This window comes from Musca vetustissima, unplaced genomic scaffold (genome assembly GCF_032173495.1).
Source record: "Musca vetustissima isolate MV318-11 ecotype Yass unplaced genomic scaffold, APGP_CSIRO_Mvet_v1 utg92658, whole genome shotgun sequence".
NCBI classification, from domain to species: domain Eukaryota; kingdom Metazoa; phylum Arthropoda; class Insecta; order Diptera; family Muscidae; genus Musca; species Musca vetustissima.
Genome location: NW_026889052.1, coordinates 92407 through 110586, shown reverse-complemented (window position 1 = coordinate 110586; position 18180 = coordinate 92407). Strand labels below are relative to the sequence as shown.

General features: G+C 33.8%; 2 protein-coding genes across 3 annotated transcripts; both read right to left on the bottom strand.

Annotated features, from left to right (window-relative positions):
• Positions 1-1697: 1697 nt before the first annotated feature.
• LOC133336791 (transmembrane protein 11 homolog, mitochondrial) lies at positions 1698-5542 on the bottom strand. 2 transcript variants are annotated; one of them, XM_061545068.1, is made up of 3 exons: positions 5484-5542; positions 4279-4615; positions 1698-1890 (listed from the first exon to the last, which is right to left on the bottom strand). In XM_061545068.1, the coding sequence occupies exons 1-3, from the start codon at positions 5507-5509 to the stop codon at positions 1726-1728; spliced, it is 528 nt and encodes a 175-aa protein (XP_061401052.1). In that variant the 5' UTR covers positions 5510-5542; the 3' UTR covers positions 1698-1725. The 2 variants fall into 2 exon arrangements, with proteins under 2 accessions (XP_061401052.1, XP_061401053.1); XM_061545069.1 differs by having other exon boundaries at positions 4282-4615.
• A 3427-nt stretch (positions 5543-8969) lies between these two features.
• On the bottom strand, positions 8970-13450 carry LOC133336794 (rab5 GDP/GTP exchange factor). The gene is made up of 8 exons (XM_061545072.1): positions 13309-13450; positions 12957-13244; positions 11520-11835; positions 11285-11442; positions 10852-11108; positions 10550-10792; positions 9281-10013; positions 8970-9178 (listed from the first exon to the last, which is right to left on the bottom strand). Exons 1-8 carry the CDS (start codon positions 13445-13447, stop codon positions 8970-8972), a joined length of 2343 nt encoding a protein of 780 aa, XP_061401056.1. The 5' UTR covers positions 13448-13450.
• Positions 13451-18180: the final 4730 nt, after the last annotated feature.

Sequence of the window (18180 nt, the reverse complement as noted above, 5' to 3'; positions counted from 1 at the left end):
CGACATATACATATATATTCGTCGGATTTTACATAAATGATGCACCAAAATCCTAATGTTTGTCCTATTAACACGAAATTTTGCTCAACGTATCGAATTGGTTGCGTTTTGTTGAAATTGGTGCAGATGGAGCCATAGCTTCCATATGTAAATCGCACGGGTGTCTGATTGAGATTAAATTTTTGACAGTGCGGCGTACCAAATAGCGTGTACCAATTTTGCTATAAATCGTTTTCCATAAATTTGTCCCATGGTACGCAGACGACTCTAAATCTGCCCGAATGAAATTTAATTTAGCATAGCTTGTAGAAAGACGTGAGTATATTCTTTCGAGGGAACATTGACATGCAATTGTAAGGACACATATGTACAACATAGCCAATGCGGTGAAGGGTATCATATAGTCGGCCCAGTCCGACTTTACTACTTTCCTTACTGGTTTTTAATTTCAAAAACATTATGACTTTTACAAAAAAAAACAAAAACTCTTTTATTATCTTGTTAAGATAGTTTTTATTTTAATTTATTTTCATTTTATTATATTACATATTATTAACAATTTTGAGTGAGTTTCTTTTACGTTTACGACTAATACAAAATCGCCTAAAATAAACATGCTGTTTCTCTAAAAAAAACGAGTATAAACATAGGCTATTCTCAAAAAAAAATCTTTAGATACAAAAAAAAGAAAACTCTTGCTTTTTGTTTGGTGGATTGCGACCAAAACAAACAAATTCAAACACATACTAAATCATAAATTAAAAATTACAATATTTGTTTCATAAATAATTTAAGGAAATTTACATGTAGCTGAAATCCTAAGAAAACATATGAGAAAGAAAAACAAAATAAACAACTTTTTCTAAATGTTTTATAAAACAATAGAAAGAAAAAAATACTTCAAAATAAATTGGTTGCTGTAGAGTGCCTTTAATATTTTACAAAATTGCTTATATTTTTTGGAAGCTGACATCAATGGCAGACAGTTTAGACATGACAGACATATAACAAAAACAAAAGAACTGTAGTAAGAAAATCTAAACAAAAACATTTGAAATTCGAAAAAATTAAAATAACTAGCATTTAATAATTAACATATTTTATGTCTTACTAACTTTAAATATAAATAATAATAAAAATGCATTTAAAATGTCCACAATTGTAAACGTTACTGATGTGCATGAATACACAATGTAGTTTCTTTTCAAAATCAAAAAAAAAATATATATTGTTCAAACCATGCAACTGGCTAATTGTTTTATAATTTTTTACTTCATGTTTGTTGTTCTGTGTTTATTATTTAATTGTTGTTGTCTGTCTATTGGGTTCGCAAAAAATGAAAACAAAATCTATTTAAAAATAAAACACTATGTTTTGCTTTAAATAAAAAAAACTAAATTATTGCTGTATATAAAATAAAAAAAATAAACTGAGATATTTCGGTATTGGCCTTTGAACAGTGGTATTTTGTTTACACCTTTCCTTGTCACAAAAAATATTAAGGATTGCTGGTTGTTGCTTTTGTTGCTGCGCTTCTTTTTTTTTGACAAAATGTGCAGAGACGAAATATTGTTGTTGCTGTTGTTCTTATTATTGTTTCAGAGGGAGATGAGCTCATTTTCTGGTGTATTTCTATTATTTTTTTGAATTGTTGCTGCTGGTTTTTGCATTTGCTTTCTTTTTTATTGTTGTTGTTGTTTTTTTGTGTTTAGACCTAGGATCACACTACTTATAAGAACGCCAGATTTGCCAAGCACAAAATGCAGCCGACAGCAGGGTAACACTACGATGTAAATATTTGGTTTTTGTATTGGGCTCATAGCCCAAGATCACAGGAGATGAGACATCAGCTAGGGGCAGTTTATTTAAAACTTCTTCGTCGTTTTCAACCTGTTGTGTGGAAAAAAATAAACGGGGGAAATTATTTACTGTTTAAAGAAATAAGAATTTTTCTTAAATAAAATATTTAAATATATAAATTATAATTGAATTTCGGCATATACCAAGCAATGGGAGTTGTTGTAGCAGTTTGTCTGTCTCGCTTTTTCTGATATTAATCCAAAGAGGAATAAAACTTTTGTAGTGATATTTCGAATTTCTTCAATTTTAATTAGAATTATTCTATTTGTAATTGGAAAGATTGCAATTGAATGAACAGCCTAAGGTTAATGCCCCACCGGAACTCAAAAACTCTCGTAGGGCCTGAAATGGTTTGATCACATTGTTGGTTTTCTTTATAGATTGTAATATATTTGAAGAAGTTTAAAAATGGTGGCACTTTCCGCTTCATCTACTTAGTTCAATAAATGGTGGCACTTTCCGCTTAATCTACTTAGTTCAATATTGGAAAAGATTGCTGAAATCTTTAAATTTCAAAAATTTTAGCTTGTACTCTAAATCCGAATATAAAATGAATTTTTTGGGACAAAAATCGGTACCCGTAAATTACCTAAACCTTCTATTTCATTATTTTCCCCTAATGAAGAATACTGAATGTCAGTATAAATATGGTTGTTGTAGCAGCCCTATTGCTTTTACACAATGGGCTGAGGTGACAGACGTTGGCCGAGTAAGACTCGGGTCGTAGACCCCTCTGTCGTGGAAACGAATAAATATGGTTGTTGTAGCAGCTTGTACTGTTGTGCATTTCTTCTTATTCTCCTTAATCTGGTTCTGCTTCTAACTCGAAGTTCAGGAAGGCTGCGACTTGTATCGCTTGAGTCCAAAGAGAAGATGGGGTTGGGTGAGTGGTTTTGGCTGGTCAGTTGAATAGTTGTAGCGTGTCATGTGGTCCATTACCACATGTCGGGCAGATATTATCGACCTCTCCACCTATACGTGTATGAATTGTGGCGGCTACACCACCCTGATCTTAATTGTCCAAAGACCACTCTGATTTGTCGAGGTAGCTGGGAAAGCTATCGTACGCGGGTAATCTCAGAGGATTGTATGCACACGATATTCTCGAATTGCTTCCTCAACTGCATCCGTGTGAATACGATTAAATCCTGCTTGATAGGCCTGTTTATCTAGAGCCTCCCTTTTGTACCTTTTGACCTCTCTCTCCAGATCATGAAGATCCTTCCTGACATGCCTAAGTGATGGGTGCCTATCCATTAGGTAACGATTTGGATGGCTACTTCTATAACATCCAAGCAGGTATTGTATCGACAACATCTTGTTGTGTTGACGCACAGGAAGGAAGGATCTGGTGTAGTCTGGCAGGATTTAAGACTTTTCCACGGCGTTGCATAGACGTTAGCGGACCACACTGGCGCCGCATAGTTTACTACAAACCGGAGTATCGCTGTGTATGTCGTTAACAAGGTTTCTTTGTCAGGTCTCCAAGTGCTGTCAGCTAGCGTGTGATTGGTTGATTAAAAGTCTTTAGTCCGATCCATAAACTGAACGCTCTGTACGTCCTATCTTATTCGGGCCATTGCAAATATTATTAAGTAAGGACATATCTTTCGGCTATGATGGACTACGATATTATTTTTCCGTCCGTACTGGATTACTTGTTTCATTTGGAATCGTCTGGAGTAAGTTCTCACTGATCGGTTAACGCGATGCATATATGGTAAATAGATTCTACTATTATAGTAGTACGAATCAGGTTTACTTTTCGTGAAGCATATATATGTTTTTATTTGTGTAATTGGGATATTAATTTTAATTTTTAGGTTTAAGTTTAATTATTAAGATTTAATTATAAATTTTGAATGTATTTTTGCCAGAAGAATCAATGTTGTGTAGATTGCTTGTACCAATACAAAATGGGCTAGATAGCCTGGTAACAAGTCTTTGAAAATAAATAATAAAAAAAAATTAGGTATCCTCTCCCATAGCATAAAGCATTTCCTGCCGATTGTGTGGTGTGGATTTTTTTTTTAATATTTTAGTCTTAGTATCCAAAGCGATTTGCTCTTACTAGGCATATAAGTGTTTTCGATGATAAAATACAGAATATTGCCATTAGTGGCTAATGCTTTGAAATAACGATTCTAACCGAATTGGTTCAAAGAATACAAAAACTCCTGGCAAACAATTTATAATTGATATTTCCCTCTTTTAAAAGGGTCCCGACCAATTTTAGGTATTTTGAATATCCTTCTCATGGTGAACTTTTTAACAAAAATTTATACATGTTCTATCTACATAAACAATTATTTGATAATTCCTCACAATTGTCTATCAAAAAAGACCTATTTTTGCGGACGAATTTTAAATCTGTAAAAATAAAATGAAACAAATTAATAAACTCTGATTTTATACTACTACCTGGTACTGGCAGCAGGGATCATAATTCCACGACACTGTATACAAGCCGGAACAAAATAACGATACTGCACATATTGGTCCGGCTATTACCGGACGACTGGGCCATATCAATGAGGACAGCAATGAAGCCAAACCGGTCGCAACAGCCGTTTTGTGTAAACAATTACCCACAGATATCCATCGGCCAGTTTCATCACCCAACCGTGGTGGTTCAATTATAATATAATCAACTTTAGCCTCCAGGGCCTTATCGAGTTCAGCCTCGAAACGTTGATGGGCATTGGAACTGTCGTAGACCTCTCGGATAACATGAAAGGTGGGTACTTTTTTAGTACTGCAAAAGATGAGGAGAAAAGCAAGAGAAACAAAAATTATTATTAGAATAAAAAATGACACAAACAGATGAAAGTAATAGGAAGACGAACGGGGAAGGAGGAGGAGAGCAATGAATATTATTGCATTATTTAGAGTTCAAGGTCAGTTATACGATGCTTCTTCTTCGACTTTTGTATACGATATGATGCTTCAATGAATGGTATACAGAATCTCGAAGAGATACATGAAGTCAAATTAATCGTGATAAAGCAATTGTTGGGATCCATCATACCCATCCACCCACCCAACGTCACTACCACCACCACTTCGTAGGTAGTTGTTTTGTTAAGAGAGGCAAAGAGAATAAAAACACAATACCCGAACGAAGAAGCGTGGAAGTGGGGTAATTGAGTTGTATATCAAACTAGCCGCTTGTTATAGAGCAGCATATAAAAGCGTAATGCGACAAACGAAACGCCAATAACCAGCTGATAACTGATTATATTTATTTATTGATAGCAGCAGGCCAAACAATTCTTCGATTTGGTGGTAACGCAAATTATGCATTTAAATTGTTAACAACAAATCCAAAAAGTGCTATCAGAATATGACACTAGGCCAGAACGCAGTGAGATTCCATAAAATTAGAAGCATTGCATAACAACACTTGTGTACCTCGAGACAAAACATCGTAGCATCATCCTACTTTTGTGGTCAATCATTGGAACACCTTAAATTACCACTTCGTGATTGAAAATTACAAAGCAGCGATGATGAAGAGGTGCATTGGCCTTTGTACTTGAAAAATATACCCTCATCTCCAGTTCGTCTTCCTTTGTTGGATCGGCTGGTGGTATAATTCAGTTCATTTCACTTCACTTGCTTACCCTTCATCGTCGGTAACAGCAACCATTTTCACCTCTGTCGTTAAATTTATTCTACTGCGTATTTGTTATTCTTCTTATTAATAATTTTTTAACATTTATCTTTGCTAATAGCAGCTACCCGTATGAAATTTCTTCTAATTTTTGCACACACAAAAAAAACAACAACAAATTGCAAATTAAGTATTCTTCCAATCGACGAGATCTAGCGAATCTGACTGATGAGAGGCTATAACCAAAAACAAACACAGATTAAATGACATTTTGTTTTGTTTTGGTTTGAGGAGTATAGGGGTATATAGATCGACTGGCGGCGGCAAATGAAATTATTCTAATAAGAAAATGTACAGCATTGTTTTTCATGTATGGTTTAGCACCAATCTCTATGTTAAGAAATCCAGATATTTTTACGTGTTTGGCGTTAGGTGGTGGACTTTATATTAATTTATGGCGTCAGCATCTGCATCAGCGGGAATACTATTCAAACTTGCTTGATAGTTAGGTTCTCTTTTGTAAATGTGACCTCTATCTCCATATCCATTTAAATTATCCTTTCTGTCTCTGCTGACTAAAGGGCTAAGCAGAATGCTCGCGTTGAGCCATCCGTCGCGTTATATGTCCATTATAATTTGTAAACACCAATCTTTACGAAATTTTGCATGTAGGATGGGTTCTGACCAATGGAGACTCCTATTGTTATTGGTAATGGTCGGATAATATTTAGGGGATGAAATGTACCAAATACTTAATTTTTGTCGGGTTTTCTGATCGCTCTAGAGGCCGCAATTATGGTCCGAACATCGCGAAAATTTACATGGAGAAGGGGTTCGGGCCAAAGAATAAGCATGTCTGTTTTCATAAAGATCGGTCAATATTTAGCGGAACAAATGTACCCTGACTTTTGTGTGAAAAATGACAAAATTTGTATTCTATAGCGGATATATTTACCCCTGATTGGCCTTTAAATGTATACCAATTATATTGTCATATGTACTCGGATGTGGGAGTTACGCGTAAATATCTTCAGGAGAACCATTACCACACTGCAGTGCGGAAATATAACGGTGATCGTTTTGAAATGTTCCATGAGGTTCCCGCTATGGTCAAGAACAACGCCCATAATTTTCGATGATGATCAGATACTAATTTTGGGATGAAGCGGACCGAAATTTTTTGTTTTTATATGAGTCGATCTATAGACCACAATTATAAGCCGAACATCACAACACAACCCACGGTGAAGGGAGTATGAACATATAATAAGAAGGACTGTACTAAATATTAGTTATATTCGGAAAATATGTCAGTGTAACTAAGTGGTGCTGTTGACCTCTAATCGGGAAGAGGGTGCAACTATCACGAAATATTGCCCAGGCTCGGAATAAAAAACCACCCAAAGTTAGAGTTCCATGGTAGTTGTGTAGGGTATCATATGGTCGGCCCTGTCCGACTATACTGCTCTGCTCATTGGTTAGTTACTGTCCTACCTCATCTCTTCCATTTTATGTTTTCTTTTTAGATATTCGAATAAATACAATTGACAAGTGGAGCTGCCCTTGAATTTCTAGCACTCATACATCGTGTAACTTAACCTAAGACTCCGCATCAATTTATGCATTTTTAGTAGTACTAGTTCTGATGTACATGTAATTTGATATTCCGAATCCACACTTATTTTCTACGGCATTGAGGCATTAACACGATATGACGCAGTAAAACTTCGTAGATTCACGTTTTGGTATGGCAATTCTCGTATGTGTCTCCCCGTTTGGGAAACACTTACAAAATCACTTTTAGCGTTTTTATTGCGTTACCAAAGTTGACAACACTCTCCTAATGCACACTTGTGAGAAGTGCAGCGTTGTTATTGTTTTGCCTTGTCGTCCATCGTGTGTCACAATATTCATGTTCTGTTTTGTTTATAAATTAATTAATTAAACCAACTAATTTGAATGAAATCCCTATCCCGCAAAAAGATGTATCAGAAACGAAGAAAAAAAGAACGAGAAGATAAACGTAAAAATGCACAAAAGTTTGACAATCAAAAGAAACAGACAGCTGCCGCCAATAACAACAACTGCCATTGCAAGCACAAACAGAATCAAACCACCTCCTCGTCCTTCCACAACTTTTCCAATAATACCACCTTGAAGACGCAACGAAATTTACAAAATGCCACAAATTGTCTAAATGCCTATACGGAAAGTATGAAATTGTGGTGGCGAACCTATTGTACGGCTCTGCAATATCACACTGAACAACGTCGGCACTGGGAGCAGGGAACTCTTCTTATTGGTGATTGGAATGATGCAGCAACGACAAATGACGATGAAGCTACATTGTTGGAATTGTATGCTGGCGAATATGAAACATCGTCATCCTCTGAAGATGAGATGGATGATGAAGGATCTCAAGATGTGGATAATAATCATAATTTGAATGATGCTACTAATGATGGCGATGATAATGATATTGACATGGAATATTTAAAATTTTTAGAAATAACCCATAAACATCGTGAGGATCTGCGTATGCAACGTGAAGCAGAAAATGTTTAACAACCCCCTACCGAATATGTACCCCACTGTTTTTATTTTACCCAGACGAATCATTTATATTTTGGAAATGAAGATAAAATTAAAAGTAATGTGATTTTTCATAAAATTTGAAGACCATTTTTTAATATTTTGGATATATTTCCTAATAATAAGGATCAATGGATTTGAAGTTCCGTAAATAATTCTAACGGCAAGTATATGGCAAGTATAAGAAAACAAATTTCCTTTATGCTATCTAAAAATGTAAAATCTAGTAGATTCTTACTGTACGGGAACATACCAACTGCTATTAAAAATTTCTAAAGATAGATACCAATGTTGGGATCAAGACGATAGTGCAAAAATGCCCTGATCACAGGCGGTATATTTTATATTTTGGGAAAGTCTGTAATTCTAGAGACATTGGTATATGTTGTTACGATCATAATTGAAGTTCCGAAGACCAATAAGTAGTGTCTGAATTTTATTTAAAAAAACGAGATGACAGCACCGGGGCAAGTTTACGCGGGAATCTACAAATCAAAACATCCAATATTTATATTTAGTTATATATTTTTTTAGGTAATATGTCGTTATATTTCATGCTTAGGTTAAATATTTATCCATTTCTTTTTTACAAAAACGAAAACAACACATTTGATTTGCAAACTAAAATAATTATAAATTACAAACATACAATTCGTACAAAAATCAATCTCGTTCAACACCATAATAAACTAAAATTAAAAAAAATAGGTGTGTTCCCGTATAGCAAGAATCTACTAGTTTTTACTATTTTGTTCGATATCATAAAGGAAAGAAGTATCGTAGTAAAAATTAGTAGATTCTTGCAGTACGGTAACATACCAAATAATATACATTTTCAAAATACAAAGTCTTTGCAATGGGTAACAAAAAATGGAATCAAAACCTATGCTATTATCAGCAATGGCTATTTCTGCTTGTTTTCCAATGATGATTCTACATTATCGGCATTATTATCATTAACACTATGATTGAGTGAACTAAAGTCGCCAGTGTTACATGATATAGATGGTATTTCAAATGAAGAGAACCCACGATAATCTGTAACCATGGGTTTTAACGGTGATGGTAAACGTGATTCATTGGCCGGTGAATCATCTAGGAGACTTGGTGTATCTGCCAGATTTATTGATATTTCATGTTTAATACGTTGCTGTTCCATGTTGTTTGGTTGTGGAAATGCGGTTGCAGCTGGAAAACGTGGTGTTGATGTCAGACAATTGGGTCGTTCATTAAAAGATGCCAATGTTGTCGCCGCTGTTGTTGCTGCCGCCTCACTTGCAGCCAATGGATCAAATTCGGCCAAATTAATTTTAACATCTTCCGCTGTGCTATTATCATTACTATTATCCGAAAGATCAAAATCATAATTGATATTTGTAAGACCACCACGAAATTCTGCAGTTAATAATAAATCATCTGTAGTTAATAATAAATCATCGGGCATTAAATGTGACCGGTCATCAAATGGGGTGTAATTGAATATGGGAGAGGCAAATAGAAGATCATTATTCGATTGATTAGACATTACGGGTGGTGGTAGTGGCGATAGACGACCGGGCATTTTTGCCATACTCTTATCTGTGGCACTTAAATAATGACTTTGTGTCGATGTCTGCAGGAAGCTATCATCGCTGGAAATTCCCTTTTTGGGAGAAGAATTCGGTTCCACACGTTGTGGTGTCAGTGGCAAAGGCAATACTTTTGGATTTAATTGCTTTGCTTCGTGTAAGGATGTCGTAGTTGCCGAATATTTGTTATTCGAATCTATGGCGGATATTAAATTGTGTTGATAATGGCCACCTAAAACTCGGGCAATTTGTTGTAATTGTTCTTGGTCCTTTTCCAAATGGGCTCTTGCTTTGGGTATTAAAAATTCTGGGGTTTTTATATCCAAAATTGTTAGTGGAGCTTTGGCCAGTACCGCTTCAACTTTGCTGGTAATTTCAAGCTGGAAAAGGGGGAGAAGAAAACATTTTAGATTGAGTCTTGGATTAAAAAACCATATTCTTAAGGATTTATGGGACTTGGAATAAAAAAGGTGTAGATTTTCTAACAAATATTTTGTAGTAGCTAATAATTAAATTTATAAAAATTTCAAAGACTTATCAATACGTGTTTTTTTTTAATATTTTTCTATGACTCATCAGGGCTTGGTACTTTATTTGGCCGTAAATGGCATTCTTTAAAAAATTCACTTCTGTATTGGTCCTTGAAAAATATTCTTAAAAAAGCCACGAATGTATAGGCCATTGAAAACACATTTAAAAAAATCCATCCTTGTATTGGTTCTTCAAAAATATTCTTCAATAAAATAAACGACTAAATTTGTTTGTAAAAGCAATAGGGCTGCTACAACAACAACTAAATTTGTTCTTGAAAAATTATTCTTTAAAAATTTAGCCATGGCAAGGATTTTCAAAGAATATTTTTTCAAGGACCTATAATTTTATAGCTACTAATTATAGCTTGAATTTCCATATTCACCTTAAACTCCTTTAAATCCTCATTAAATTGCGCAATGCCCTTGCTAATATTCTGATTACGGGTATTTAACATTTCCATACGTTTCATATTTTCCGATATTAAATGTAAACTTTCACAAGCCATTAAAGCGCTTTCCCACGGTGTACTATATGGTTTCGAACCGGACATTAACATATCGAATTCTTCCTGATCCATGCTTAAACTTTGAGCTGTTAGATTTTCAATAAATGAAATGGCACAACACTGGAATTAAAAGGAGAAATTAATCATTGTTACAACGAAAATATTATGTAGATATTTACCAAATTTGTAAAATAATAACCACCTTCACCGCTCATCAAACGTGAGGCATTTGTAAAACGTGTCACAAAATTAATATTGCTATGCAATCGTACGGGATTAGCCTTAAGAACTACAAAAATTAAAGCTGGTAGAAATTCATCGGCACTTGCTGGTCCGCCCACTGAATGTTTGAGCAATTCGAAAATGTGACGACAACAACGCACCGTACATTCGAGTTTCTCTTGAGGAGAGTAAAATGAATCGATGCCAACAAGTTCTGGAAACAAAGAATAAAATAAAACATAAAAATAAACAATAAAATAAAAATATATTTTTATTATAATTAATAACATCAAACAATAATTAATAACATCAAAAGGAAAAAGTATGATTTTTCCTTTCAATATGATTTCTTTTAAAACACATTTTATAATGAATATCCGTATTACTTACCTGTAATAGCATTATAAACCAATTCCCTTGATTCAGCATTTACTTCATCAATGCAACAGGCCAAGTGCTTAGCTGTTATCCAACTTAGTTGCCTAATACGTTTTTGTACTTTAACATCGTTTTCTTCGTCCGTGGTAAAATATGGACTAAAAAGGAATCTATTCGAAAACCAAACAAAGATTATAATTATAATTACTACATTTAAAATTTTCAAAAAAAAAGTCATTCGACTTACTTGTGATTTTTTGTCATTACGACCTTTTCGAAAAAATCAATGGCCATTTCACGATCTTCATTGGTGGCAATTTGAAAACTGGCATCATTGTGTACCAAATCGGAAAATTTACTGTAGGCATTTTGTACCAATTCCGAGAGTTCATCAATGTTTTTGGTATTGTTACCCTGCAGATATGAACGTATATCATAGTCGAGACGTTGTATTTCATTTTTTAATTTAGCTCTCCCATCGTCGGGTATACGCAATTGACGTAATTTTAAAATGAATTGAGCTTCTGTTGGATCAGGAACATAATCTTTGTGATGATGGTGACCTATTATATAAAAGGACATTTTTTAGTAAATCATAAAAAGGCATAATTTTTAATAATTTGAAGATAAACCAAAAAAAAAAAATTGTAGAATTTTATTTCAAAACTTCACTGTCTAAAACAATAAAGAACGACAGAGTGTTGATCAGGCAAAAAAACTAAAAAAATTTGGAAGAAAAATCTTAAAAAAAATCCACGACGCTGTTAGGCCTTGAAGAAGAATCTTTAAAAGATCCACGCCGCTGTTAGGCCTTGAAAAAGAATCTTTAAAAGATCCACGCCGCTGTTAGGTCTTGAAGAAAAATCTTTAAAAAAAATCCACGCCTCTGTTGGGCCTTGAAGAAGAATCGTTTAAAAAATCCACGCCTCTGTTGGGCCTTGAAGAAAAATCGTTTAAAAAATCTACGCCTCTGTTGAGCTGTTGCCTCTGTTGGGCCTTGACGACAAATATTTAAAAAATTCACGCCTTTGCTGGGCCTTGATGAAAAATCTTAAAAAAATCCACGCCTCTGTTGGGCTTTGAAGAAGAATCTTGAAAAAATCCACGCTTCTGTTGAGCCTTGAAAAAATACTCTTTAAAAATCCCGCGCCTCGTGTTGGTCCTTGAAAAAAATATTCTCTAAAAAATCCACTCATGATTATGGCCCTTAAAAATATTCTTTAACAAATATTCTTTTAAATGGAAATGTCTTTCTCAACCCATTTAATTACATGCTTACAATATGTAATAAAGAAAGTGACTAATATTTCTAAGAAATTTTTGCAGCATAATTTGAGTTCTTTTAATGCCGACAGAATTTAAAATTCTTATGAATGAATTTCATTCATGTATCCAGTCATAATTTTAGCTCTTCACTCACGAAGTGCTATCATGGCACACATTGTTTGTATTGCCAGTGCCAAGTGGCATCATTTCCGTGTTTTATGGCCGTTGTTCTTGTTTTTTATGCCTTATTGCTTTTATTTTCTGATTACAAGAAGAAATTATGGGTTCTCTTTGGTAACTGGCAATTATTGATAAAATATGACTGCCTATATATTCTTCAATATTTGTGTTCGTTGTACAGACACCTCGCACACACCCATTCGAACTATGTAGTACATAGCCCTTTTTGAATACTTACTTCGTTGCTGCTGCTGATGTTGTTGTTGTCGTGATTGTTTCTTCAACGATTGACTACTGGGTTGTAGTGTCAACGATTTAACCAGGGATGGCACCAATGATTTCTTTTTAGTCAGGGTATTGCTAATATTTTCAACCGGGGTTTCGGTTTTTTTCTGATGATGGCTGCCTGCCACGGCTTTTTGTTGTGATTGATGTCTGGGTGAAACCGATGCAACTGCATCATGATGTCGTTGACCACTTGATGTGGTTGATGCCGCTACCGTGGATGCGGTTCGCGCTTGATCCACTGTAACACAATTAACAAAAATCAAACTAAGGAGTTTTATGTAAAATAAATGGTAGCCACTTACATTTCTTCCTTTGGTCGTTGCGTTCACGAAAACATTTGGAACATAAACCTTCAAATTGATAGTAACCATAATAGCCACAACCATTCCTACATTTCAGGTCCTGCTGTGGCATACGTAATTGCACCTTTGTATTGGACATTGTTGAGGGGTTTTTCAATTTTCACTTCTTAAAATTTACTTTTAGTTATGCAATTCAATTTGTTAATATTCTTTTTATATATATTTGTATATTAAATTATATTAAATTGCGTTGAAACATATTTTATTTGTCTTGTATTAATTGGGTAAAAAATTCCGATCCACACCCGTAAGTTTGCTGTTTTTATTGATTTTTGCTAACTGCTGCTGTATAGTTCAAAGGTATTGTTCAGAGAATGGAACAATGGGAACCAATGCCTTTTACTAACGTTCACACAGTATGATCAGCTGTTTCTCAAGTTTGTTGTCAAAGTACATTATTGTGAATTTTATTCACAGAATAAAAACATAAACCGTTAAAAAATTAATTATATTTGGCCGTTATTTTAAAGGTATTTACTGCATTTTGTCATTGATTTTGCTGAAATTTGGCATTACGGATTCCTAGTGAATAGAAAACTTCTTCCTAGAAAAGTTTTAATATAGGGTCGTGTTTGTAATAGCTCTTATATAATGATAACGCTTAAATTTCGGTCCTAGTTTGGCCTTGCCGAACTTAACTACGTTTTTATTTGCTTTCATTATAACATAATGAAAATAAAAAACTGATAATGGTATTCTTAAAGAGAAAATCGGGAAATTATTGCTATTTGGTACTGAATATGGGGTATATTGGACAATAATACAATGCCAGTTCCTAACCGAAATTGATTTAATTGAACATTTCGGTTTCTTACCACGAAATAGTACCCATATAAAGGTACCGATCGATTTTTGGTATGAATGAATGTCCAGGATTGAGGAAAGCTTTCTTAAAAAACTTCCTCAGGCTAGGCAGCAGTTCCGGATATTACATATCTACTTCTTCTTCATACTTTGAATGATTTATCGTGTCTATCGAAAAATTATCCTCAATGTAATAATTTTCTAAAAAAAAAAAACTGTTGTCAGGGTATTATAGCTTTGTGCAGCCCCAAGAGTTTGTAACGCCGCGAAATATTGGTCATAGACCCACCTTTAAGTATACCGATCGTCATATCTGGGCTAGCTGAGCCGATCTAGACATGTGTGTCCGTCCGTCTGTCTGTCCATTATATAGGCCACAGTTACGGACCAATCGTCATTGTACACCTGGAACAGAATCTGACCAAAGAATAAGCATGACGGTTTTGATAAAGATCGGTTAATATTTAGCGGGTGGAATAGACCCAGACATTTTTGTGAAAAATGACAAAATTTGTATTCTGGGAGTATATATGTATATGTACTCCTAAAGGGCATAGACCCGAGAAGTTCATAGTATATCCACGAGGAGTGGTTAACCTTTAAATTAATACCAAATATATTGAGGTATGTCGTTGGATATGGGCATTATGCGTAAAAATTTACAGGTGTCTTCGTATACTGATATTGTTTAGTAAAATCATTGCCATTACATTTCGATCTGATGATTAGAGAATTTTGCATGAGGTTCCGGTTATGGACAAGGATGACGCCTATAACTTTCGATGATGATCAGATGGTATTTGTATTGAAAATTTGAATGTTATGGGGGCTCGGAATATTTTTATTCCGAGAAAGCATGATTCGGAAAGGATGTCGCAGAGGAGCTGTTGACCTCTAATCGGTCAAGAGAGAACAAATATCTCGAAAAATATAGGCACGGAATATAGATCCGCAGAAACTTAGAGCTCAGTGGTATTTGTGTAGGGTATCATATGGTCGGCCCCGTCCGACTATATTGCTCCGCTGTCTGGAAAATTTGAATATTATGGGAGCTCGGAATATTTTTATTCCGGAAAAACATGATTCGAAAAGGATGACCCAAAGGATGACGTTTGCTGAACAAATCTGTCTTGGGTCTGTGAAATGTTTTTTCCAAAAGAAATACTTTTTTCTTCTATAGAAAAAAAAAATCCTGAGGTGTCGTGATATTTTTTCCTATAAAAAGAAGTCTTCCTCAAGTGTCCTGGCGATTTTTTTTATACCCTTCACCACACTGTGGTACAGGGTATTATGTATTTGTGCATATGTTTGTAATAGGCAAAAGGAATCGAGATAGACCCATGGTTCCTTTTGAGTATATGCATAGAATCACTTTCTGAGTCGATTAATGCATGTCCGTCCAACCAAGTATTTTTGTGAACAAAGTACAGGCCGCATTTATAATCCGATTTAAATGAAATTTGGCACAAGTCACTTATTTGGCCCAAGGACGAACCTTATTGAAATTGATGAAAATTGGTTCAGATTTAGATATAGCTTCCATATATAGTTTCGTCTGATTTTATGTAAATGGTGCACCAAACTCCCAAAATTGGTCCGATTGAGACAAAATTTTGCACAGAGTACTGAATTAGACCTAGATTGATATATGCCAAGTTTTGTTGAAATCGGTTCAGATTTAGATATAGCTCCCTTATATAGTTTCGTCCGATTTTATGTAAATAGAGCACCATACTGCCAATATTGGTCCGATTGAGACAAAACAGAGTACTGAATTAGGTCCACATTGATGTATGCGAAGGTTTGTTGAAATCGATTCAGATTTAGATATATCTCCCATATATAGTTTCGTCCGATTTTATGCAAATGGAGCACCATACTGCCAATATTGGTCCAATTGAGACAACATTTTTCACAGAGTACTGTATTGGGTCAAGATTGATATATGCCAAGTTTTGTTGAAATCGGTTCAGATTTAGATATAGCTTCCATATTCGGATTTTATGCAAATGGAGCACCATACTGTCAATATTGGTCCGATTGATACAAAATTTTACACAGAGTACTGAATTAGGTCTAGATTGGTACATGCCAAGTTTTGTTGAAATCGGTTCAGATTTAGATATAGCTCCCATATATAATTTAGCCCTACTTTATGCAAATTAAGCACCAAAAAGTCAAATTTAGCCCGATTGGTACAAACATTTCGCACAGCATGCTGAATTAGACCAAAATTTAGCATCCCTTGTATGTGCCCAAAGTGGTGAAGGGTATCATATAGTCGACCCCGTACGACTTTTGAACTTTCACTGGTTTTCTATAAAAACCTTAAGATTTTTTACTATGAAAAAAATTATCACCGTTGTCTGGGGATTTGTTTTGAAAAAATCACATCTCACCAGATTTTTTGATCTACCCTCGTATTTATATCTACAATGTTATATTTTTTCTACAAAAAATCTTTAATTAACTGATTTTTTCCATAGAAAAAACTTCGAATCTGGAAATGAGACTTACCTTTGGCAGAATCCCTTTTGAAATCAAATCACAAATGTAATGGTTTTGTTTTTAATCTCCATATTTTCCATTTTTTTCTATTTCTTTTTTTTTTGTTGTTTATATTTGTTGAGTTGACAATATATTTTTTTCGGATGTGATTTTTTTTTGTAACATCTTTTTTTTTTAATATTTTGTTGTAATATTTTTAATGACTAGATGAATTGGTTGTATGCTCTCGCTCTCTCTTTTTTGTTTTTAATTTTTTTGATTTTCTCAGAAATAAACCTTGAAATTCCTTGCATTTGGTTTTTGGGGTTTTTTGTAGTGCGTGTTTTTTACGCATTTTATTATAATTAATAAAAAGCATGTTAATATATATATTTTTTATATATTTTACGTACATGTTTTTCTATGAATGTTTTTTTTTTATTTTCCATATAGTTTAAGGGTGTATTTGTTAAAAAAAACTGTTTTGTTTTTGTCGTTAATCTTTGGTATTTTTTATTCATTCAATTTGCAAACGTGCTAAAGTAGTTTGGAACTGGACGTATTTTTTATTTTTTCTAATTTTTTTTTTTCGATTTAATTATTATTTTGTTGTTGTTTTTATATTTTATGTCGTTGGTGGTTATGGTGTTTGGTTATAATTTTCCTATGGAATCTACTTTGGTTGTTGTGGTGTTTTAGGTTTCGATTTATTTGTTATTTTTATTCGATTATTTTCTATTGTATTTCAATTCTATTGCTAATTTGTTTTTTTTTTTTGAAGTTTTAAAAGGTTAACTACAATTATAGAAAAAGAAAATTGATTTGGAAATAGGAGATGAATATTTTTGTTTTGAAATATTTGTTTTCGATTTAATGTAGAGGAAACATGAAACACTTGAGTCTTTACGGATTTTTATTTTTAATATTATTTTGGATTAAAATTATTTGTTCTTGTTTTTGTTTTTCAAAAAGAGAACAAGATATATTTTAGTCTTTTATAGATTGTAATGGCTGAGGAGGGGGGCACAAAACATATCAGGACTTATATTTAAACATACACAACTACAGACATAAATATATTTATGTATATTAGTTAAATTTACTTTTTTATTTGTTCTTTTTACAACTAATTGACACCAATCTTTGCTTTGTCCTTCGCTCATTCTTTCTCACACAAACACACACACAAATACACTTTGTGTAAACCTGCATTTATTTCCGAAGCCTTTAAAAGACTAAAGGCTAAATGTGGGAGTTACGACAATTGTTTGTCTTAACCTTATCGGGATAGGCCATATATGTTACACTTAAAGAAATAAGTGTTTTTTTGGGAGAGGTTATACACTTAAAGAAAATGGGGAAACTAAAATTAACTATGAGAGAAAAATGCATTTGTCTTTTTTTTTTTGTAATTCTATATATGAAATATAATCCTAAGAGATATTTTCTCAAGAAAAGCCGCATGTGGGAGGAATTTTATTTTTTCCATAGATTGACAAATGATAACTAAATTCCTTTTAA